Source organism: Oncorhynchus gorbuscha, linkage group LG18 (genome assembly GCF_021184085.1).
Source record: "Oncorhynchus gorbuscha isolate QuinsamMale2020 ecotype Even-year linkage group LG18, OgorEven_v1.0, whole genome shotgun sequence".
In the NCBI taxonomy this organism is placed as follows: domain Eukaryota; kingdom Metazoa; phylum Chordata; class Actinopteri; order Salmoniformes; family Salmonidae; genus Oncorhynchus; species Oncorhynchus gorbuscha.
In genome coordinates this window covers 61,691,939-61,716,926 of record NC_060190.1, presented here as the reverse complement: position 1 = coordinate 61,716,926, position 24,988 = coordinate 61,691,939, and the positions used below count along the sequence as shown (strand labels likewise).

At 44.1% G+C, this 24,988-nt stretch overlaps 1 protein-coding gene across 13 annotated transcripts in view; it reads left to right on the top strand.

Moving 5' to 3' along the window:
- The window catches only part of LOC124003962 (inositol 1,4,5-trisphosphate receptor type 1-like), a 155,899-nt gene that overhangs the window by 68,738 nt on the left and 62,173 nt on the right, over positions 1-24,988 (top strand). For 7 of the 13 annotated variants that reach the window (XM_046312660.1, XM_046312649.1, XM_046312652.1 and 4 more), the window contains 9 exons: positions 2,219-2,367; positions 3,505-3,616; positions 4,252-4,287; positions 10,026-10,067; positions 11,012-11,059; positions 12,201-12,330; positions 16,862-17,049; positions 22,735-22,924; positions 23,434-23,699. In XM_046312660.1, the coding sequence (XP_046168616.1) occupies positions 2,219-2,367; positions 3,505-3,616; positions 4,252-4,287; positions 10,026-10,067; positions 11,012-11,059; positions 12,201-12,330; positions 16,862-17,049; positions 22,735-22,924; positions 23,434-23,699 (1,161 nt within the window). The remainder of the gene's footprint in view (positions 1-2,218; positions 2,368-3,504; positions 3,617-4,251; positions 4,288-10,025; positions 10,068-11,011; positions 11,060-12,200; positions 12,331-16,861; positions 17,050-22,734; positions 22,925-23,433; positions 23,700-24,988) is intronic. The other 6 variants (XM_046312658.1, XM_046312655.1, XM_046312656.1 and 3 more) reach the window with 3 other exon arrangements.

Sequence of the window (24,988 nt, the reverse complement as noted above, 5' to 3'; positions counted from 1 at the left end):
ACATTTGATATGGGTAATCAGGGAATCAGTTTCATTATGATTTTGAATTCAATAACATCCTGCTTCTGTTGTTGGGAAAATTAGCCATGACTTCATGTGCTGAGGTTTTGGAACTCCAGGTCAATTGGCCAATCCATTCCCAGAAATGGAATGCATGGAAGTGCAATAGTAAAGGAAAAATGTGTAATTCCCAAGAAGGTTAATACAGAGTTTGTTACAATTTCTTTTCAGCCAACATACTGAGGATACTAGCAGACCATATTGCCACTCCTATTTGCCCTATTTTCAATTTAAGCCTACAAGAAAGTATGTGCCCTCAGGCTTGGCGGAAAGAAAAAGTAATTCAGCTACCTAAGAATAGTAAAGTCCCCTATACTGGCTCAAATAGCCGACCAATTAGCCTGTTACCAACCCTTAGTAAACTTTTGGAAAAAATGGTCTTTGACCAGATACACAATGCTATTTTAAAGTAAACAAATTGACAACAAATGTTCAGCATGCTTATAGAAAAGGACATTCAACAAGAACAGCACTTACACAAATGACTGATGATTGGCTGAGAGAAATTGACTATAAAAAGAATGTGGGGGCTGTTTTGTTAGACTTCAGTGTTGCTTTTGCCATTATTGATCAGAGTCTGCTGCTGGCAAAACATATGTTATGGCTTTACCCCCCCTGCTATATTGTGGATGAAGAGTTACTTGTCTAACAGAACACAGAGGGTGTTCTTTAATGGAAGGCTCTCCAACATAATCCTGGTAGAATCAGGAATTCCCCAAGGCAGCTGTCTAGGCAATTTAAGTTTTTCAATCTTTTCTAATGAATTGCCACTGGCTTTAAGTAAAGCCAGAGTGTCTATGTATGCGGATGACTCAACACTATACATGTTAGCTACTACAGCGACTGAAATGACTGCAACACTTAACAAAAAGTTGCAGTTAGTTTCAGAGTGGGTGGCAAGGAATTAGTTAGTCCTAAATATTTCAAAAACTAAAAGCATTGTATTTTTGACAAATTATTCACTAAACCCTAAACCTCAACTAAATCTTGTAGTAAATAATGTGGAAATTGAGCAAGTTAAGGTGACTAAACAGCTTGGAGTTACCCTGGATTGTAAACTGGCATGGTCAAACATATTGATTCAACAGTAGCTAAGATGGAGAGAAGTCTGTCCTTAATAAAGATCTGTTCTACCTTCTTAACGGCACTATTAACAATGCAGGTCCTACAGGCCTTAGTTTTGTCGCACCTGAACTGCTGTTCAGTTGTGCCACAAAAAAGGACTTTGGAAAATGGCAATTGGTTCAGAACAGGGCAAAACGGCTGTTCCTTGGATGTACACAGAGAGATAATATGAATAACATGCATGTCAATCTCTCCTGGCTCAAAGTGGAGGAGAGATAGACTTCATCACTACTTTTATTTATGAGAGGTACATGTTGAATGCACTGAGCTGTATGTTTGAGCTACTGGCACACAGCTTGGACATCCATGCATACCCCACAAGACGTGCCACAAGAGGTCTCTTCACAGTCCCCAAGTCCAGAACAGACTATGGGAGGCACACAGTACTACATAGAGACATGACTACATGGAACTCTATTCCACATCAAGTAACTCATGCAAGCAGTACAATTTGATTAAAACAAACAGATAAATGGAACAGTGGGGGGCTGTGAAGCAACACAAACAGGCACAGACACATACATACACAATAACATACGCACTATACACACATGTACACAAGGATTTTATTCTGTAAATATGTGGGAGTTGTGGAGTAGGGACCTGAGGGCACACAGTGTGTTCTGAAATCTGTGAATGTATTTTAATGTTTATAAAATTATATAAACTGCCTTAATTTTGCTGGACCCCAGGAAGAGTAGCTGCTGCCTTGGCAGCCATTGTTTTTGGTAAACAATGGTTAACTTCTGCTTTTATATGTTTGTCGAGTGAGCAGTCTGAGACAATAAGGTCACAATGTTGACCAGCATATTTTTCAGTTTTGTCAGCTTCCCTGTTGGGGCAGGACTTCAACAGTAGGGGCTGGCACCCAGGGACCAAACTCATAGAGACAGTTAGGTTGGGATCAGACCTACCCCTGATCTAACATTCAGTGTGCCAATGCCCTGAGTTTGCCTGTGCCCTGTCTGTGTCCTATCTCTGTTTCTGCTACGCCTCAAACCGTGCCTGTCCTCTGCTCTGCTTTGTGTTGTAGGACATAGTGTCGGCCCTGGAGGACCGTCTGCATCCCCTGGTCCAGGCTGAGCTGTCTGTCCTGGTGGACGTGCTGCATCGCCCTGAGCTGCTGTTTCCTGAGAACACAGACGCCCGCAGGAAATGTGAGAGCGGCGGCTTCATCTCCAAGTGAGACCCCAGTACCCACAAACCATGGCAAGCCACCCACATCCCTGACAAGTTTACAAACAATCGATGCGCCTCTTTCCACGTCCAGTGATGGACCATAGTCTGCAATTTTCTTTGAAATTCTGCAATTTCGTCCAAAGCATTCGTAAACCAAATAAGGGTTAGTCCACTAGGGAATTACCTAGCTGTGGTTTGACTGAAAAGTCTGTACAGTCTCATGATACTGTCTCAGTGTTCAGGAATGCAGGGTGTTAACCTGATCTGAGCTCTTTCATACTGTACCTGTTGTGCTGTAACTAGAGTTGGGACACATTTCCCCTGTAAGTCTACACAGTAACTGAATTCATCATTGAGCAGGGCGTCCCGCTCCAAACAGGCTAAGTACGGAAGTGACCCAGGGCTTTGTTTTCACATGTCCTACCCTGAGCCTACTGGAGCTCTGGCTCCCTCACACAGTCCTCCCTCCCTCTCTCCCTCCAAGCCTGCCTCCCCCACACAGGCCAGGCCACTCCTGTGTGTGTTGTGCTTGATAAGGGCTGAGATTGGATAACAGGGTGGGAGTGTGGATGTCTGTGCTCTTTGAACAGATTCCGGCTCAGGGATTAGCCTACTGTAAAGGGCCGCAGGGAGGGGAAATTCATATGTGGAGGAGCACGTGAGACACCACCAGTTCACACTGATTCAGGAAACCGACTTACGGTACAAAGGCAATACAGTACAGTACTAGCCTCAATGTGTACAATACAATGGGACCTTTATGGAAAGCCTGTATGCCAGAAGAGATTGGGTCTACTGGTTCATTGAAGCTTCAGCACTTGACTCATATACAGGATTGGTAATTTGGATTTAAAGGCTCCTAACCATGAATACAGTAAAATGCAGAACCTGATTGACCGCTCTAAGACCCACGTGAGGTCAAATCTCTACCCAAACATTTACAGCCAATAATAAATTAAGCCAATCAATTAGGATTATGCCAAGAAGACATTTGCCCTCATCTCTAAACTACAAGATTAACAGTAATTACTGTAGTAGAATCTCTCTGAAATCAGGGTATTTTTTAGTTGTTGTGGTATGCAGTTCTGTACAGTGCAGTATGTGTGATCCACCTGCCCCTGACCTCTGACCTCTGCCCAGGCTCATCAAACACACCAAACAGCTGCTGGAGGAGAACGAGGAGCGGCTGTGTATCAAGGTGCTGCAGACTCTGAGGGAGATGATGACCAAAGACCGTGGCTATGGGGAGAAGGTAGCTACCTACACTAAAATGGGCCTCTTCACCACCTCACAATACTCATCTGGTTCTCTCTACGCTGGGATTTATCATGAGAGGAAACAGAGTTACTAGGAGGCCTGGTATTCTGTAGCTCTTTACAGATGTCAGTGCAGAGGTTAGGGTTTAAGAGCAAAGATGGAGTTGGAGGTTCAGTTTTCCTCTGCTGACCTGTGCCCTCCCCAAGATACTGGGTGTACTCAGGTCTGTGATTGGATGGGATGAGTCTTTTGGCTTGGTTTATAACCTACAGTAGCAGTTGCCCTTCTACAGGAATAAGATGCCAAGGGTGTGTGTATATACGGTATCCTCCGTGCTATTCACAATCACACACTAAGACACGCGCTTAACCTAACCTGTGTATAGCTGTTTGTACACTAATACACCATTTATGTGCCAATGACTCTCTGTACTAATCTCTGATTAATGCACTTTGTTCTCTCTGCTGTTCTGTTGATACTTACAAATCCATTGCTTTGAGATGTAGTAACTTGTGTGTTTTTTACTAACTGACATGGTGTGTTTCTGTCCAACTGTTTGTCTGTTTCCAGCTGCCTCCCCTCCCCTTAACCCAGCTCTACTAACTCTGCCACTATACTCTTCTCTTCCAGCACATTGCCTTTGATGATGAGATGGATGTGGCTGAGGTTGATCATTTTCCTTCTTTCGTTTGATTTCCGTCTCATACTAGTGGTGTAGCTAGATGCACCTGTGCTAAAGTTTTGCTGTATTATGTGCTGCTGACCTCCGTGAACTCTTCCCCATGCTCTCTCTGTGTCTGTCAGAGTAGCTGCCAGTTGCCATGTGTTGTACTGTGTAACTGTGCCACCACTAGCATGCTAAGAACTGTCTGGTAATGTTGCCTTTATTGTAGTAATCTGCTTGAAGTTTAGTTGCTGGTCATTGTGTACTTCTTTTGTCTGAGTGTGTCAGAAGTTGTGTGTCTTTTCAGAATGGACTTGCATATTGTCAATCTTTTATTTTAGGAAACAGTGCATACAGACTGTAATGATAGACCACAAGGAGCAAAATGAGTCTACACGTCAGTGGATGTAGCCATTTAGTACATAACTGGAACACGGTGATGGCTTTATGGTTCAGTCATAATGATGTACTTTCTAGTCTTAGCAGCTTTGGAATTTCTGTGGTGAAATACTTAATGGTGCCATTCCTTTCTCCATCTGCACATTTGTTTTTGTGCATTTCCTTGAATCATTTATCCCCCTTGTGTTCAATGCACTGTGTCACTTAAGATGTACAGTAATTTGCAGTGCTACGCCATATAGTATTTTTATGTATCCTTTGAATGGGAAAAGTGGAGATATTTATTGTGCAAACTGCAAGCAACTTTGAAACAAGTTCAATTCGGTTTGCAGCTTTATTCACCACTTGCTCCTCACAGAACTGAAGCTAGACAGAACAAATTCCTTTGGGAGATCAAGTGGTAGGCTATCTGAATGGAGGCAGGATATGAAGAGCCAGGGTTTGGCTTGAGGGGGGAGCAGCAAGGGGGAAGGTTGGTGTCGGGGTGTTGATCATACCTAGTCTCTCTTTGGATGGTGGTCATAGGGACAGGGGCAGGGTGGTTGCCCCTAAGCACCCCATCACCATTACCACAGCAGGTGTGTGAGTATTTATACACATGGAACTGTCCCTTAAACGTAGTGGTGGAAACCAGATCATCCCCACATCCATAGAGGATAACGGGGTGTTTGGGTGCACAGGTGTTCTTGCTTTGCGTGTGTGTACTGTATATGTACATCAGGGAGTGTGTCTGTGCGTGCCCAAGAGGAAGTGGAAACTGCAGATATCCTCTTTCTTCCCTTTCATCTTGTACTGCGTCTGTCAGGGGACTTTCAGAAAGCCTGAGGCCGGTGCCATATGGGAGGGACTAATGTGGCATCACATTCTCACTGATGTCATAGAACAGAACACCTCTTTTACTCAGAAGCTGTTCTATTATTATTCCCCTTCTCCATGTCAACGCACCAGACTGTACAGGACACCACATTGACCAAAACCTATATTGAGAAGGTATGACATTTAAAAGCACAACCTTCAATCACAGATTATATCGTTTGTTTTCTTTCTTTTTTACCTTTAGAAGGTTTTGTTTAGTATTAGTTGCAGTATTACTGTAGTTATCTTTTTGGTCACAATAACATCATCTAGTCAACTTGTATTGTCTAGTAAATGAGCATGTACACGAGATAGTAATGAGTTACAGCAGTAGAGACTAACTTCCTTTCAGAAAAAAATGAACGCAAACAATGGAGTGAGAGAGACTGATAAGAAGGAGAGGTAAACACAGATATCAGTTAGACTGACCGTTGGAGAGTCTACGATCTGAGCTGTATGTCTGCCAGGTCACATACTCACATGAGTGTCTTCTCTCTCTTTTTCCTCCCTCCATTCCTCCCCCCAGTGTTATCCAGGGATGGAAATCCCCGGCTACTTCTTTGTTGCCTGAACGGACCCTTCCCATTCGTAGTGTCTGAAGAATGTGTACACCCCACCCACACATCCGGCACGTGCATGGACCCAGGAGGGCCCCCCTATGGGACGCAGTGTCCCAGGCTCCATGCTGATCCAAAGCCCACACTTCCCCTCCGCGGCAGAAATGGCAGCAGCAGCACTGGGCTGTCTGTCAGTTAGCTTTTAAATTAGCCCTGTGTTCAGCCCGCATTTCTGCTCTGCCCGACATTGCACCTCCTCTGTGGCGTACCCCGCTACAGGCCTGACATATAGTACAGTACTCCCCCTAGTCATCTGGGAAGCACTGGGGACTGTAGGTCTGATCCTGTGTGTGTGCCGTGTGACTCTTTCGCTCCCTTTCCTTGCTGTGTGTGTCCATGCCGGCTGATCGCTATCGTCTCATTATCCCTGGCAATGTCGCTCTTTCTGTCCCCCTCTCTATTTCTCTCTCTATACCAATCTGTTTCTCTCTGTCTCTCCCTCTTCTCTCCCTTCACGGCTATTCTGCATCACTCAGTGCTGGTGTCCTCTCTGCCTCAGTATGTCCCTGCTTGTCCTCAGCTATTCCCAGAGCTTCTGCAGTGTGTGTTAGGCGAGGGGACCCTAGTTGTTTCTCTGATCCCCTCCAACAGGGGGAACTATAGGCATTTCTGCTGGCCGTGCAGCTCTGGCCCAGTTTCCATGTAGCCTGCCTTCGTCCTGCACGATTCTTGGGCTCCCGCCAGCTCGCAGGCAGCGGTTACATAAGAGCTAACGTTATTTTTTTCCCCTGGAATTCAGACTCTCCACTGATGTGTGACCTTCAGCAGTAATTGCCAGTAAAAGTGCGGCGGGGCTGTTTACTGAAAGACTGGCAGTGCCTCGTGTTGGGCGGCGCTGGGGCGAGCAAGGGAGCGTGGCAAGGGAGGGCAGGAGTACAGGCCATTTTCACAGCATACACCTGTTAACTGTTTCAGGGTGGGGAGCACTGCACAGCCTACACCTGTTAACTGTTTCAGGACCACCTCTGGTTCACGGAAGACCACTGATGTAATGGTGTCAGACAAGAACAAAGGAAATCTTCTCTCTGTCCTCCCCCTTTGATTATCCCTTCTACCTGCCTATTTACTGCACTCTCTAGGCTATAATAATAATGCTAGGGGATATGAGGGGGATCAGCGGGGATGGGGGCCAGGGACAGGTAGTTATTGCTAGGATGACAGTCCTGTCACTAGACGAAAGGTCAGGCAGGTTATATAAAACAGAAAGAAGGGGGTGATGTTATTCATCTTCACACCTTGAGACAAGTGCAGAATCCTTTCATCTTTCCACTGCTGAAATGTGGCAGTAACTGAAATGTGACAGATGACCTAATGTTTGTAGTGATCCCGCCCATTATACTACTATATACTTATACTATACTACTATATAGTCAACGTCATATAGTCTGAGAAAACGTATAAGTGGAACCAATGTTGGCAGTCATGGGTTGAGCTGTGTCTAGGGCTGATGCCAGCAGTTCCGTGGGGAAATTATTGGCGAACCTGCCCCAGTAACTGTGCGTTCAAGATGGCTCTTAACGCCCAGGAATCGCCGATTCAAACTCCCATTGAATGTCAAAATATATTAGTCACTCACAAAATAGGGAGTTTTGCTGAGCACCTATCTTAGTTTACTCCGGTTATGGCCGGTATGTACTTCTAAAAAAGCAACAGAAAAATTGCCTCTTCGGCACCTGAAATGTATTGAGCTGTTGTAAACTTCCAATCTGTGCGTGCTTGTAAATGTTTATTGAGACCATTTTTTGGAAGTACATACCGGCCGTAATGGGAGTATTTGAAGATAGTTACTCAGAGAAACTGCATATTTGGTGAGTAACTAATGTATTTTGACATTATAACTCTAGCAGAGCTGTTTAATGCGAGTTTGAATCTGAGCTTCCTGGGCATTAGAGAGGAGATGCATCATACTCATCGTCAACATCTCTAACACAGACACTTGGGCAGGTCGACCCCAGCCTTCAGCTCACTGGAACATGGAAGACAAATCAGGTCCAATGAGGACCGTAATGAATGTCATTCTCCACCACTCAAAATGTGACCAATGGGAAAAACACTTGAAAGTAACTATATGACATTGTGATTGAATTGAAATAGACTAGTGAATCAGGGTTGACACATTTGAGCTTTGTTTGCATGCATCATCCTTTTTCCTGTGGATATTGATGTTTTATGTAAAGAGGGGCCTGATATGGGGAGATTCTTGTCTAGTCTAACAATTACTCAGTCAGCATGACTGGGCTACTGGGGCAGAGTCAACCCCACTGTGGTCTGTCTATCTGTCTCTCTGCCTTTTCACTTTGCATTTCCATTTCAATGTATCACATCTGTCTACTCCTTCTAAAGGTCCTTTTTAACAAGGTGTTTAAGCAAGCATTTGAGTCTGAGTATGAGTCTGAGTGTCAGCTGAGGTGTTCGTTTTTTTTGTTTGTGATGTTAGTTTTAATGCTTTTTTTCATTTGCATATATTATTATGCACTGTATCACTAATACACTATATATACAAAAGTACGTGGACACCCTTTCAAATTGGTGGATTCAGCTGTTTCAGCCATACCCGTTGTGGGCAGGTGTATAACATTTAGCACACAGGCATGCAATCTCCATAGACAAACATTGGCAGTAGAATGGCCTTACTGAAAAGCTCAGTGACTTTCGACGTGGCAACCGTGATATGATGCCACCTTTCCAACAAGTTAGTTCCTCAAATGTCAGCCCTGCTAAACCCGGTCACCTGTAAGTGTTGTTATTGTGAAGTGGAAATGTCTAAGAGCAATAACGGCTCAGCCGCGAAGTGGTAGGCCACACAAGCTCACAGAACGGGACCGCCGAGTGTTGAAGCGCATAGCGCATACAAATGGCCTGTCCTAGGTTGCAACACTCACTACCGAGTTCCAGTAAGGCCATTCTACTGCCAATGTTTGTCTATGGAGATTTCGTGACTGTGTGCTCAATTTTATACACCTGTCTCAGGCTTTTTTTCATGGTTCGGGCTACCCCCCGGCCCCCCACATACAGAAATGTCTTGTCAAGATTGGTGTGGAAGAACTTGACTGTCCTGCACAGAGCTCTGACCTCAACCCCATCGAACATCTTTGGGATGAATTGGAACGCCGACTGTAAGCCAGGCCTAATCGCCCAACATAAGTGCCCGACCTCACTAATGCTCTTGTGGCTGAATGGAAGCAATTCCCCGCAGTAATGTTCCATCATCTAGTGTAAAGCCTTCCCACTACAGTAGCAAAGTGGGACCAACTCCATATTAATGTCCTTGATTTTGGAATGAGATGTTTGACGATCAGGTGTCCTAATACCTTTGTTCATGTAGTGTACTTCTGTCATGCCACTAAAAGCCATATCTGCAAGTCTGATTTGTCCGTCGTAACCCCTTAGTCCTTCATGTTAGGACGTGAAATTTCTAATCCTTTCACGTAAAAAAACTAAACAGTACATTTGTACATGCAAGCAACTGTGCGAAAGCATTGGCATGTGAACACAAGGAGCGTAGAATAGTGATGACACAGAGTGCTCTAATAACCGCAGAAACTTAGAATACTGTAGATACGTTAGATAAGGGCATGTTTGTTGTCCCCTTGCTTCTCCGTGGCTGGCTTTGAGTCATGCGCTTTTATTACTGTTGGGCACATGACAGGCCAACTGATTAACTGTAACCAGCCAGACGGGCTGGGAGCTTCTTTGCAAAGCGGCATGGCCTTGTATCGGTCTGTTTGCACTGTGAGGCAGGTGACCTGAGAGCTGCCTGAGGTTAATTTGCTCAGGGAGAGTTCTGCTCTTTGTAGCAACAACATGACTAACTGTAGTCTAAGCCACACCTTGACTAACCCAGACCTTTTATTTATCTATCCAATCAGCTGGCCCCTCCGCTGGCTGAGCCAGAAGTTCCTGCTGCAGATGTGAGTTCAACACCCATATTGGCCCTGGGCCTCAGCATATGGGTTGTTGTTGAATATACTGTAGTTGGTAGATTGTCCGTCCTCTACGTTGTGGTGGCCGCATTCCATTACAGTAGTCATCACTCCTCTCCGCTCATCTAGATGGAACAAGTAAATCCTTCCCCACGTCTTTCCTTTTTCAGGTCCGACTCACCAAAACACACATAACAAACGCCAATGTTTCCAGCTTGTAGACTTCCTATAATACTGTGAACCGACATATGTTTGTCCCTCTCTCCCTCCCTCTGTTCATCTCTCCATCCCAGTCCAGTTTCCTGACCTTCTTTCTGCAGGGTTTTGGAACTGCGCGCTAGGTGTTTTTCCACGGCAGATGGGAACATGGGTTTACACTGTGTCTGTGGCCTTACTAGCACACAACACTGACTCCATTATGTAACCTGGATAGGGCTGGGTTTTTTTCTCATGGCTTGAGTTGTGTTTCTGCCCCTGGCAGCTTCTTGCTACCTTATGTAATTAACATGGTTTCATTTGTGTGACGACTGCAAGGGAGATACTCTGACCTGTACAGTTTATCGGGTGAAATGTATCCAATATTAAAGGAGTGAGCAGCAATATTTAAGCCTTGTTTAACATTGTTAACGTAAATGTTTTAAATGAAAAGGGTTTTAAATTAATGACCTTTTGTTCCGGCAGCAAGCCACCTTATGTTTTTAGTTTTTTTTCTCGTCTCTAAGCCTGCATGGTTACGTTCCTACCACACATCCACCCCAACACACCACCCACCTCCCTCTGTTAACTGCATGATGTCATTTGGCCCAGTTTCATGCATGTCAGGAAAGTGACTAATGTGCACAGTATTAACACCCCTCTTTTGTTTTGTTTTTGTTTTCCCTAATTTCCTTTTTGGACTTGATTTGATTTCTGCTAACTCACCTCACCCTCAGGAGCTTGACCCCAACCAGCCCGAGAAGCAACTGGAGGACCAGAGGAGGGTAGGTAGAGTCCATTCTGGTCTGATCCTTTCTGGTCCAGTGTCCCCCAACACTGCTCTCTCTGGCCCACCATTGCTGGGCTGGTTGTCTTAATGCATTGATGCACCACTCTGCCCTCGCCTGCAGCCACTCTGCTTCCACAGCATGCCCACCTACTCATAGGGTTACCCTCCTACTAACTAACTGGCCACTGGGTGTGAGTGTCAATGGGTTTAAAGAGGAATATACAAAACTGATATGTATAAATATGAGTTGGAACATTCCGAGGCTCATGCAATACCAAGTATCGATGGAACTGCAGTTTGGATGCAAGTTACCTAAGTAACAGAAGGTTGGCTGCAGTAAGAAGTTCATACCAAGGATGGTTTAGCTATTTTATTTTGAATTTTACGACCCCATGAAATATAAAAAATATATTTAAAAAATGATTTGATGAAATTGTTAATTTGGCTTTACTTCTATTAGCCCAAACAAATGCATTGAATAAAAGTTTCACTACATAGAACAACAGATAAGAAGTGTCTGTCCTATATCTGTGAGATATATAAAAGATCAGGATTTGTTTTATTTTTTTATTCAATTATTTATGTATTCAACCCATTATTTGATGCACTAAACTGTATATACTTCCATACATTTTTCTCAACGGGTAGCGGTGGACTTCAGACGAGTCTTGTGAGGTATCCTACAGCAAAACAACCGACGTGTTCGTGAGAGTCTCATCTTCCCACAGATGGGTCTTGGTGTGTAGCCCAACTGTTTGGCCTCTACAGACAGAAGTTGGCAGATCGGCTGTACCGACTTCAGACGAGTCCCAAACGCTTGTGGAGCAAAATGGAGAACACTATTGTGTTCGTGACAGTCTCATCTTTCCATAGAGGGGTCATAATAGTTTGTAGGCCAAACCGTTCGGACCCTCTAGCTCTGTCACCTTTCACTGCAGATGGGGGAGTGGTGCGGTGGATTGAGACGCATCCAATGCAAAAAAACGTGTATATCTCTAGTTTAAACTGACAGATTTTATGGGGATTATTTAGTATTATCCTAATTTGATGTCCTTGGGGGCGCAGACATCGACTCTAGGATTTATCTCATGATGATGATGTAGGCTTCATCCTCTGACATCACCTCTTTCCATCAGGGTGAAGCCCTGAGGCAGATTCTGGTGAATCGTTACTATGGGAACATCAAGCCTGGGGCCAGAAGGGACAGTGTGACGACGTTCATCAATGGCCCTGTCCCCCCTGGAACAGAAGGGAAACCTCGAGCAGGTACCTGTGTGTCAATGTATCTCTGTGACACTCTGTATCTGTTTGTCTGAACTGGCTGACGTAGAGTATACAGTGGAGTCATTTTGAACACTATATTTTTTTAGATGTTATTTTTTTTTTTTTTTACTTGTCACACAAAATATTTTTCTCTGAACAATTGGATTAGTATAAAATAATATATATATATATATATATATATATATATATATATATATATATATATATATATATATATATATATATATATATATATATATATGTATGTATACATATATAGTTGAAGTCAGAAGTTTACATACATATTAGCCAAATACATTTAAACTTAGTTTTTCACAATTCCTGACTAAATTCTAGTCAAAATTCCCTGTCTTAGGTCAGTTAGGATCACCACTTTATTTTAAGAACGTGAAATGTCAGATTAATAGTAGAGTGATTTATTTCAGATTTTATTTCTTTCATCACATTCCCAATTGGTCAGAAGTTTACATACACTCAATTTGTATTTGCTAGCATTGCCTTTAAATTGTTTAACTTGGGTCAAATGTTTCGGGTAGCCTTCCACAAGCTTCCCAAAATAAGTCGGGTGAATTTTGGCCCATTCCTCCTGACAGAGCTGGTGTAACTGAGTCAGGTTTGTTGGCCTCCTTGCTCGCACACGCTTTGTCAGTTCTGCCCACAAATGTTCTATAGGATTGAGGTCAGGGCGTTGTGATGGCCACTCTAATACCTTGACTTTGTTGTCCTTAAGACATTTTGCCACAACTTTGGAAGTATGCTTGGGGTCATTGTCCATCTGGAAGACCAATTTGTGACCAAGCTTTAACTTCCTGACTGATGTCTTGAGATGTTACTTCAATATAGCCATGTAATTTTCCATCCTCGTGATGCCATCTAGTTTGTGAAGTGCACCAGTCCCTCCTTCAGCAAAGCACCCCCACAACATGATGCTGCCACCCCATGCTTCACGGTTGGGATGGTGTTCTTCGGCTAGCAAACCTCCACTTTTTCCTCCAAACATGACGATGGTCATTATGGCCAAACAGTTCTATTTTTGTTTCATCAGACCAGAGGATATTTCTTCAATGATCTTTGTCCCCATGTACTGTTGCAAACCATAGTCTGGCTTTTTTGGGGCGGTTTTGGAGCAGTGGCTTCTTCCTTGCTGAGCGGCCTTTCAGGTTATGTCGATATAGGACTCGTCTTTACTGTGGATATAGATACTTTTTGTACCCGTTTCCTCCAGCATCTTCACAAGGTCCTTTGCCGTTGTTCTGGGATTGGTTTGCACTTTTCTCACCAAAGTACGTTCATCTCTAGGAGACAGACCGCATCTCCTTCCTGAGCGATATGACGGCTGCGTGGTCCCATAGTGTTTATACTTGCATACTATTGTTTGTACAGATGAACGTGGTACCTTCAGGCGTTTGGAAATTGCTCCTACGGATGATCCACACTTTTGGAGGTGTACAATTTATTTTCTGAGGTCTTGGCTGATTTATTTTAATTTTCCCATGATGTCAAGCAAGGAGGCACTGAGTTTGAAGGTAGGCCTTGAAATACATCCAGAAGTACATCTCCAATTGACTCAAATGATGTCAATTAGCTTATCAGAAGCTTCTAAATCCATGACATAATTTTTTTTAAAGGTGTTTATAGGCGCAGTCAACTTAGTGTATGTAAACTTCTGATCCACCGCCAAAACTACATTTTGTTAACAAGAAATTTGTGGAGTGGTTGAAAAACTAGTTTTAATGACTCTAACCAAGTGTATGTATACTTCCGACTTCAATTGTATGTATGTATATGTGTGTGAGTATGTGTGTGTATATATATATATATATATATATATATAGCATTTGGACACATCTACTCATTCAAGGGTTTTTCTTTATTTTTACTATTTTCTCTGCTGTAGAATAATAGTGAAGACATCAAAACTATGAAATAACACATACGGAATCAGGTAGTAACCAAAATAGTGTTAAACAAATCAAAAAATATTTTATATTTGAGATTCTTCAATGACAGCTTTGTACACTCTTGGCATTCTCTCAACCAACATCATGATGTTGTCACCTGGAATGCATTTCAATGAATGCATAATTAACAGGTGTGCCTTCTTAAAAGTTAATTTGTGTCAATTATTTCCTTCTTAATGCATTTGAGCCAATCAGTTGTGTTGGACAAGGTAGGGGTGGTGTACAGAAGATAGCCCTATTTGGTAAAAGATCAAGTCCATATTATGGCAAGAACAGCTCAAATAAGCAAAGAGAAATACAGTCCATCACTACTTTAAGACATGAAGGTAAATCAAGCCGGAAAATCTTAAGAACTTTAAAAGTCCCTTCAATTTCAGATGCAAAAACCATCAAGCGCTATGAAGAAACTGGCTCTCATGAGGTCTGCCAAACGCAGAGGTCCGGAAGACGCTGAGTTACCTCTGCTGCAGAGGATAAGTTCATTAGAGTTACCAGCCTCAGATATTACAATAAATGCTTCACAGAGTTCAAGTAACAGACACATCTCAACATCAACTATTCAGAGGAGACTTCGTGAATCAGGCCTTCATGGTCGATTTGCTGCAAAATAAACTCTACTAAAGGACACCAATAATAAGAAGAGACTTCCTTGGGCCAAGAAACATGAGCAATGGACATTAGACCGATGGAAATCTGTCCTTTGGTCTGATGACTCCAAATTTGAGATTTGTGAGACCCAGAGTTGGTGAAAGGATGATCTTTGCATGTTTGGTTCCCACCGTGAAGCATGGAGGGGGTGTGATAATGTGGGCTTTACAGGTGACATTGTCAGTGATTTATTTAGAATTCAAGGCACACTTTTAAAGTTTCCTGAAGTGCAGTCGCAAAAACCATAAAGTCCTATGATGAAACTGGCTCTCATGAGGACTGCCACATGAATGGAAGACCCAGAGTTACCTCTGCTGCAGAGGTTAAGTTCATTAGAGTTACAATTCTCAGAAATTGCAGCCCAAATAAATGCTTCACAGAGTTCAAGTAACAGAGACATCTCAACAACAATTCAAGGCACGCTTCATCAGCAGGGCTACAACAGCATTCTGCAGCAATACACCAACCCATCTGGTTTGGGCTTAGTGGGACTATCATTTGTTTTTCAACAGGATAATGACCCAACACATCTCCATGCTGTGTAAGGCTATTTGACCAAGAAGGAGAGTGATGAAGTCCTGCATCAGATGACCTGGCCTCCACAATCCCCTGACCTCAACCAAATTGAGATCGTTTGGGATGAGTCGGACTGCAGAGTGAAGGAAAAGCAGCCAACAAGTGCTCAGCATATGTGGGAAATCCTTCAAGACTGTTGGAAAAGCATTCCAGGTGAAGCTGGTTGAGAGAAAGCCAAGAGTGTGCAACGTTGTCATTATGGCAAAGGGTGGCTATTTGAAGAATCTCAAATATAAAATCTATTTTGATTTGTTTAACACTTGTTTTGGTTACTACATGATTGCATATGTGTTATTTCATAGTTTTGATGGCTTCACTATTATTCTACAATGTAGAAAATAGTACAAATAAAGAAAAACCCTTGAATGAGTAGGTGTTCTAAAACTTTTGACCGGTAGCTTGTGTGTATATATATATTTGTTTTGTATACAATATAGCTCATCTTTATCAAGGGACCCAACTGTACATCTCAATACCTCAGAGTATTAAAGCTTGTTGACGTGTTCCAGACTCTAATCAGGATGATGAGTCATGGTTAGTCTTTTCTCCACGCCTGGAGAATAGGAATGAGTTCCTTCCTGTTCATGCTTGTGTCTGCATGCCTGCCTGCCCCCACCATGTCCGCCATTAAGACTTTGGACCCAGGCTCTGTCCCTCAGCATTTGAGCACTCTCCTCTGACTGAGCCAAGCCGTGCTGTTGCCAGGCGACCAGAGAGACGAGCTCTTGATTAGAATATTTCGTGGAGTATGGACACCTGCTCCCACAGCCAGAGAGTGGCCCTCTGGGTAACATTATCACACATCTGCGTCCTTGTGTGGCTGGAGCAGGTGTCATCACTGGACAAGGCTAGCTAGTCTTAGCTAAGAAATACAGCTATTTTCAAGACATGGAATGATCATCACTATACTTTTGGCATCCGGTTTTTGGTTTAGTTTAGAGATCATATCCATCAAGATTCATCTCATTAAATGATATAATAAGCTAATTATGCAGTGAATCAATGAACAGGAAAGAGACAGACTGACCTCTTTAATCTGCCCGTCAAGCAATCCTCTTGCTTGAGGAAATCCCTGTGAGATGATGCAATGGTACTTTTACTCTCATTTACAGTGACAGGTTCACATGTCTGTCTGTCTCTCTGTCTCTGTCTCTGTCTCTGTCTCTATCTCTCCTTCCTTCCTTCCTTCCTTCCTTCCTTCCTTCCTTCCTTCCTTCCTTCCTTCCTTCCTTCCTTCCTTCCTTCCTTTGTTTGTTTGTTTGTTCTGGCTCTTGATGACTATCTGCCTGTCCCGCTCTCCCCGTCTCTCTCTCCCTGTCCCTCCCCAGTGGTGAGTTCAGGGGCGGCCGCAGCCCGAGGGGAGCTGACCCTGCATGAGGTCCAGTGCCGTCTGGATAAAGAGGGTGCATCCGACCTGGTAATTGACCTCATCATGAACGCCACGAGCGACCGTATCTTCCAGGAGAGCATCCTATTGGCCATCGCCCTGCTGGAGGGCGGGAACACGGTCATCCAGGTGAGAATTAACCCGTGACAGGGGCACAATGTGATATGAGTAGAACATGTTAGAGAAGAGGTAGAGTGGGAGAGACTGGGCCCAGAGGAGGAGAGCAAGAAGTGGAGGCAGAGCAGGAACTAATGGTCTATCTGCTGGGAGAGGTCCAAGCTCTAAGCTCTGAGTAGCTCCCCAATGCGTCACTACCTCCCCTCCTCTCAGCCAGCCAGAAGGGGTTGCTATGGCAACAAAACCAATTACTTCTCTGACCGCACAGCAAGGTTAAGAGAGGAACATGGGGATAGTGGTGGGGGCGGGGTGGGTGATAGTTGGGCAGTTGCATTTTCTTACTTTTTGAACCTGTGTGTGTATCTCTGTGTGAGTTAATAGGTTAACAGGCCTGTTATGTAATAGGGCTTGTATTTGTATAGTGGTTTTACCTGATGAACCCTGGCTTGGCTTCCCACTGCACAGGCAGTTTACTCAAAGGAACTCACATATGACTCCTGTTATATAACCACAGCATGTCACTGGCTGAATAATGCAGAGACCACAGAGCCTTATTAACTGCGTCTCACTGTGCTGTCAGAACAAGGGGAGGAGGAGCAGCCCTGGGAGCCAAATGTTCTAGAAAGAGCAGACACCTGTTGAAAACCACACCCTAGTTTGTAGTCCTCCATCCCACTGTCTCACCTCACATAGATCCACATATCACACACATACACACCCAGGGCAGCTGTTTATATGTAGATCTGTTGAGTGTTTTGGTCAGGTTGGGTTCAAAAGGCTATATGTCTTCCTCTTTTGCTGATAGTAGATAACAGTGGGTGTGTGCCATGAGTGTGTATTTCTTTTGGCATTGTGGCGATGCGCCCTGTGAAGTTTGGGTTAATATTTGCAAAGTTGTGTGTGTGTGTGTTTGGTTGGTGGTTACCAACCTCATGCAAGAGTGTTCATTCTGAAGAGTTTCTCACTGCAGTGTGGGTTTGTGAGAGTTGAGCCGGGGAATTACTGCCATTACTCATTGAGACTTCTATTGTAAGGGGATCGCTGATCCTCATGCCTTTTTTTAGTTGAAGCATAATTTACTCCCACTCTTAAACACCATTATGCTATCCTGCACACGCACTGGGGCCTTGGAAAGGACCTCCCTGCAGGAAAACATTACAGGTAGTAGTCAGGGAAAGAGATTGGCAGGATAATGTATTATTTGGAGGGGGTGGAGGTGGGGTTCTCTCATTGTAGCCAAGGAGCCTGCACAACTACACACAGGGCTTCTTTCTTTCATAATCCCAGATTGTTTTTTCACTCACAATTTACAGGGGACAAGTCAGCTTTGTTGCGGGATCACGTATGGTGCTGAGTGAATCATATCAGCAGTCGCATCACATTTCTGTCTCTTAGAAAATACTGGACCTCTCTTCAATGACAAAAAGGCTCTTGATGTCAATTTTTTTGTGGTAATCTGGGGCAGTTGCCGGGCCAACGGGAAAGAGGTAGGGAAGGAGGGAGTAGTATGAAGGGCCAGTAGTATAAAGGGCCAGTAGTATGAAGGGCCAGTAGTATGAAGGGCCAGTAGTATAAAGGGCCAGTAGTATGAAGGGCCAGTAGTATGAAGGGCCAGTAGTATAAAGGGCCAGTAGTATGAAGGGCCAGTAGTATGAAGGGCCAGTAGTATAAAGGGCCAGTAGTTTGAAGGGCCAGTAGTTTGAAGGGCCAGTAGTTTGAAGGGCCAGTAGTATAAAGGGTGAAAGGGAAAGAGCTGAGGTGAGCTGCAGCCCTGCAGGGGGAAAGAGGAAGTGCGTTAGTGAAAACCAAGATGATTTATTTATATTTGCACACAAGAACATACAAAACAATATGATAAGAGTTTAAAAGGCAAAAGAAAGGACCTCCTGAGTGGCACAGCGGTCTAAGGCACTGCATCGCAGTGCTAGAGGCGTCACTACAGATCCGGGAGACCCATGAGGCAGCGCACAATTGGCCCAGCGTCGTCCGGGTTAGGACAGGGTTTGGCCGGTCGGGATATCTTTATCCAATCGTGCTCTAGCTACTACTCTGGTGGGCCTGGTGCATGCATGCTGACACGGTCGCCAGTTGGACGGTGTTTCCTCCGACACATTGATGCGGCTGGATTAAGTGAACATTGTGTCAAGAAGCAGTGTGGCTTGGCAGGGTCGTGTTTCAGAGGACGCATGGGTCTCGACCTTCACCTCTCCCGAGTCAGTACGGGAGTTGCAGCGATGGGACAAGACTGTAACTACCAATTGGATGTCACAAAATTGTGGAGAAAGAGGGGTAAAATGTTTTTTTTTAAAGGCAAATGAAAAGAGCATGTGCAGGAGAGGTAGAAAACACAGAGGTGTGTCAGGCCCCTCCCTGTTTCAAAATATTCTATATTAAAAACAAACAGAAAAGGTATCCAGATTTTTAAAACTAAGAATATTATTTTGCAACCCAGGCAGGCTAAGGCTGTAGTATTGAGCCAACCAACCCACAGGAGCAAGGAAGCAGAGGCTTGTACTGTACATTGCCTACTGGTGGTCACCTGTATGGAGATATCTATCACCTGTGGCTACTCCCGTTCAGAGCCTTAATGTCAATGTAAGGCTCTGCTCCAGCGTAGACATCCAGATAGGTCAGACAGTAGTGACTACTGCCAATTGGATTGTGACACTCCTTGCTCTGTTTGGAAGGCTCTCTGACCCACACTGGAAGATGATGCCCACACTATTGGCTATTACACCACTGACAGTGGGCAGAACAGCCTGCAGGCTGTGGTGAGGTCATTGTGTTGTTTCAAGGGATAACTAACTTGATTCCTCTTCTGTAGAAACTCAAATTAGGTCATTGTTCAGTTTTTTACTTGTTTTAATTGAGTCTGAATTGATTGTCCTTTGCATGATGGAACACTGTCTTGAACAAGCTTTCTGGTCCACTATTGGTTATTATCAGTGCTCAAAGGCAAAACCGGCTTATTTTCTCATTTCTTCTTTGTCTTGTGAGAGTGATATAAAAAACAGAACTTCTTAGAAAAGCAATCCCTTCAGGCCTGTAGGTTCGAGAGAAAAGTATAAATAGAATTGTCAGAGGGAGAGGGGGAGTTGGACGGGAGGCTGGAAACTGACATCCCATTTTGATGATAATGATCAACTCTGCCTTCTGACTGACCTGTCATTTCACAGAGGAAGCTCATGCTGCTGGTGTTTTGGCACATGTGCAGATCAAATACTCCGCTGGAACTCCGATTAAGGTGTTCCTAATACTTCAAAATATTTCTTAGAAATCCAGCTATTTTAATCGGCGTATGATGATTATGACCTTGTGGCAATTAAGAGAAGAGTAAGGTGTTTACATGACTAATGCCATACTCACCCTACTGCCGTAATCAGTTTAATATTGTGTTGTTATTGTGCATGTAAACATACTCACTGTTCCAAACTCTCCTGAACTCCCCCCTACAATTCCACCATCCTGATGGAAGTGGCTGGTAGGGGTTGTGATTGGAGGTAGGTGGTTTATTTGTTTGTTTTTCTATCCTCTTATACTGTATGTGACCGGGCCTTGTGTGAGAGCGGGTCTCCTTGGTTACCGACTGGTGGGCATGGTACGGTGCAGGAGCCCTCCAATGATTACAGCCACAGCTCTGTCGCTCACTGAGGAAGGGAGGGGGGGAGCGGGAGCCTGTGATATAAATAGACCTTACATAACTGCCCCTTGTTGATGCCAAGAGCCAGCATAGCAGTGAAGGGAGAACAATAAAAAAGAGAAAGAGAGGAATGCAGAATTACCTTGTTTTTTTAATGGAGGAGGCCCCTTTGCCAAACATTGGGGAGAGACAGAGACCATAGTGCACCCAGTGGGGTGCACCCAGTAGGGTCTAGTCTGCTGCAGAGAAGAGGATAAGCTGGTGGTTTCCTAGAAGAAGGAATCAGCAGGTTGATGGTGCATATAACGGGCCCAGGGATAAATAAGCTCACCACCACAGCAATGCTGGTGTAAATTACACTTAGCAATGCCCAAGTACTATTGAGTATCACCTAGTAACTACACCTTAATGCCTAGTCTACACTCTTAGGAAAAAGGGTTCCAAAAGGGTTTTTCAGCTGTCCCCCATAGGGGAACTGTTTTGGTTCCAGATAGAACAATTGTTGGTTCCATGTAGAACCCTCTGTAGAAAGGGTTCTACCTGGAACCAAAAGTGTTCAACCTGCAACCAAAATGGGTTCTTCAAAGGGTTATGCTATGGGGACAGCTGAAGAGCCCTTTAAGGTTCTAGATGGCACCTTTTTTTCTGAGTGTATAATAAAACCCCTCAATTTTCCCATAGAGAAAAATGTCAATCTTCCTTCCGTGCTGTGCTATTGTTGCAGACTATGACATGTTGTTATGTACCCGAGATTTTAAACCTGTTACAGATAATTGGAAACTGATCGCAAGTCAGCAAACTGACAAGTTCCTTGAAATGTATAGATGGAACAACAGGCAAATTGCCCTGACAGGGTTTTCCTTAGCAGGCTCTGTTCCTGCTTGTGCTGCTGTGCTGCTGCTGCTGCTGCTGTTGTTGACTTGAACATAAGGCGACAGTCAGATGTTGGCATAATGATGGTCATCCAAGTGATCTGAGATGGAAGTACTCGTTTATGGTCACAGTCATGAAGGCTTCCCATTCAAACTAGGTAATGTTTTTAAAACGTTGCTTTCTGGCAGTTTTCCCCTCTGTGTGGCAATGTGGGTGTTTGCCTGGTTACATAGCCACTGTTGATTTCTGATCCTAATCACCATCAATCACCATCAATGAATGAGCTTGGTGTTGTAAACAAGGCTGACTTAACCTTGTTGAAAGAGGGACAAACTACAGTACTTTGATTAACTTAATGGTGGACCTCCCCACTCTCTTCCCTCTCACTCACCTGCCTTTGGTCTCGCCTCCCCTCCTCTCTCCCCCTTTTCCCTCTCACCCACCTGCCTCTGCAGGGAAAATGGGACAGGATATACCAGCCTGTAGCACATGGAATAAAAAGTTGTCAATTAGTTTGCATACTTTCATTTAAAGTTTTGTTTTGGTTATATTATTGCTAAAGTACTTGCTGAATATGCTGTGTGTCAACACACACTTCCTGTGAATGTTGTGTACCTGGCTGGGATTGTTGTGTACCTGGCTGGGATTACTGTGTACCTGGCTGGGATTACTGTGTACCTGGCTATGTTCTATGTGTAAATGTGTGTACAGTGCAGCCTGCCCTGCACGGTACCAGTAGAGTTGTGCCCCTGGGGCAGAGAACAGATGGTATGATTTCAGGTGAGCACAAGGAGGGTTATGTAACAGAGCTGCAGAGAGAGAGCCTCTGGCTGCATAACAGACAGGCAGGCTGGCAGGCTGTCTGTCTGTCTGTCTGTCAGGGTAGATGTGGTCAAACGGAACAACAAATATGTTAGACCTTTAGGCTGTTTACCTTGTATTTGTTAAATGGGAAATGTGCATATGTAGATAATCTGACAACATAATCATAATACGTCACTATGAAAACCTCTAGCTACCAATTCCTTTATTAACACAGAATTATCTGAAACAAAACCTCTTAAATCTGCAACATTGACTTGTTCTTCTTGTCCAATTCCAGAAATCCTTCTTCATGCGCCTGACAGGAGAAACAAAACCTCTTAAATCTGCAACATTGACTTGTTCTTCTTGTCCAATTCCAGAAATCCTTCTTCATGCGCCTGACAGGAGAAAACAAGTCAGAGATGTTCTTCAAGGTGTTCTATGAGAGGATGAAGCTGGCCCAGCAGGAGATCAAGGCCACTGTGACTGTCAACACCAGCGATCTGGGCAGCAAGAAGAAGGACGAGGAGCCCCCAGACAAGGACATGCCCACCGCTAAAGGAAAGAAAGGTCAGGGGTCAGGGCAGCAGGGCTGGTGTGAACAGCATCCTGTTGGGGCGGCAGTGTAGCCTAGTGGTTAGAGCGTTGGACTAGTAACCGGAAGGTTGCGAGTTCAAACCCCCGAGCTGACAAGGTACAAATCTGTCGTTCTGCCCCTGAACAGGCAGTTAACCCACTGTTCCCAGGCCGTCATTGAAAATAAGAATGTGTTCTTAACTGACTTGCCTGGTTAAATAAAGGTTAAAAAATAAATAAAAAATCCTGGTCCTGTCAAGTGGGACAGTTAATGCAGTGAATTTACTACACTCGGAAGATGGTAGAAATCATAAATCAGTCATTCACAAATACCTAGCTGTTTGACACTGCAGTGCAAGCTGGGGCCAGATAATGAAGTTCAAGGTCTGTGACAGCTCCAGCTCTGCTCCTGTGTACACTGTACAGTGAGACTATCCTCTATGTTACTCTGGTGTCCCCTTCGTTGTGAGTGTCTCTTATTCCTCATGTTCTTCTTTTACCAGGGAAGGTGGTGGCTACGGTGGCGGTTGCTGCGGTGACGGAGGAGGTCAAGGAGCAGCTGGTGGAAGCGTCCATGGTCACTAAGAAGGCGTTCACCACGTACCGCCGTGAGGCCGAGGCCGAGGAGCACTTGGCCACCGCCGAGTGTCAGGGCCCCGCCAGCACGCCTGATGACCAAGAAGGGGAGATGAGTGTCATCATTACCATCATGCAGCCCATCCTGCGCCTCATGCAGCTGCTGTGTGAGAACCACAACAGGGAGTTGCAGGTTGGTCAGCCACACCACCAGGGGGCACTACTGTGGTTTACGATGCACCAGTTAGTTATAAAGGGGGGCTGCAATGGTTGCTCAGGCCCTATGGCACACTTACAGTTTCAGTATTGGTACATTTCCATCACCAGATCGTTATACAGAAATGAAACCAGATGGTGAAAATAGACATTATTTGTTGGAACAACGTGATGCAACTGTTTCTGTATCTGATAGTGGTTGGTCTGGTTTCACTTCGAGGACAAGTGTGGTTGTGTTTTTAAATGGGGAGGTTCAATATCTCAGACAGACATTGAACTTCCCCCACTAACATACTCTGTGGAGTAAGGTCAAGAGTCCACATCATTGACAGATAGCTGGATGCTGAATCAACATGGCTCACCATCAGTTTTGTGCACTGTATTTGGCCTGTTTGGATTGATCCTGAGGCAAACACAGCGGGCTAAGCTAATCATGGTTTAATGGTTGCGTCTCATCCCTAAATAATCCAGCCATTGATTTAAACTTGAATAAAATGTCATTTGATTTGTCACATGCTTCGTAAACAACCAGTGGTGTGTATTCATGGATGCCAAGGGAAGCCAGGCTTCCCAAAAAATCTACAAAAAATATGAAGTAAAAAAACTAGAATATTTAGTGTCTCTTTTTTTCATAATTTGTTTGTACAGATGAACGTGGTACCTTCAGGCGTTTGGAAATTGCTCCCAAGAATGAACCAGACTTGTGGAGGTGTACAATTGTTTTTCTGAGGTCTTGGCTGATTATTTTTTTTTATTTTCCCATGATGTCAAGCAAAGAGGCACTGAGTTTGAACATAGGCCTTGATATACATCCCAGATACACCTCCAATTGACTCAAATTATCTCAATTAGCCTATCAGAAGCTTCTAAAGCCACAACATAGTTTTCTGGAATATTCCAAGCTGTTTAAAGGCACAGTCAACTTAGTGTATGTACATTTCTGACCCATTGAAATTGTGATACGGTGAATTATAAGTGAAATAATCTGTCTGTAACAATTGTTGGTAAAATGACTTGTGTCATGCACAAAATAGATGTCCTAACCGACTTGCCAAAACCACAGTTTGTTAACAAGAAATGTGCTGAGTGGGTAAAAAACGAGTTTAAATGACTCCAACCTAAGTGTATGTAAACTTCCGACTTCAACTATATTTCATTGACTATTTAACTAACTATTTAGCAGTCTTATGGCTTTGGGCTAGAAGCTGTTCAGGGTCCTGTTGGTTGCAGACTTGTTGCATTGGTCCTGGATGGCAGGGAGCTCGG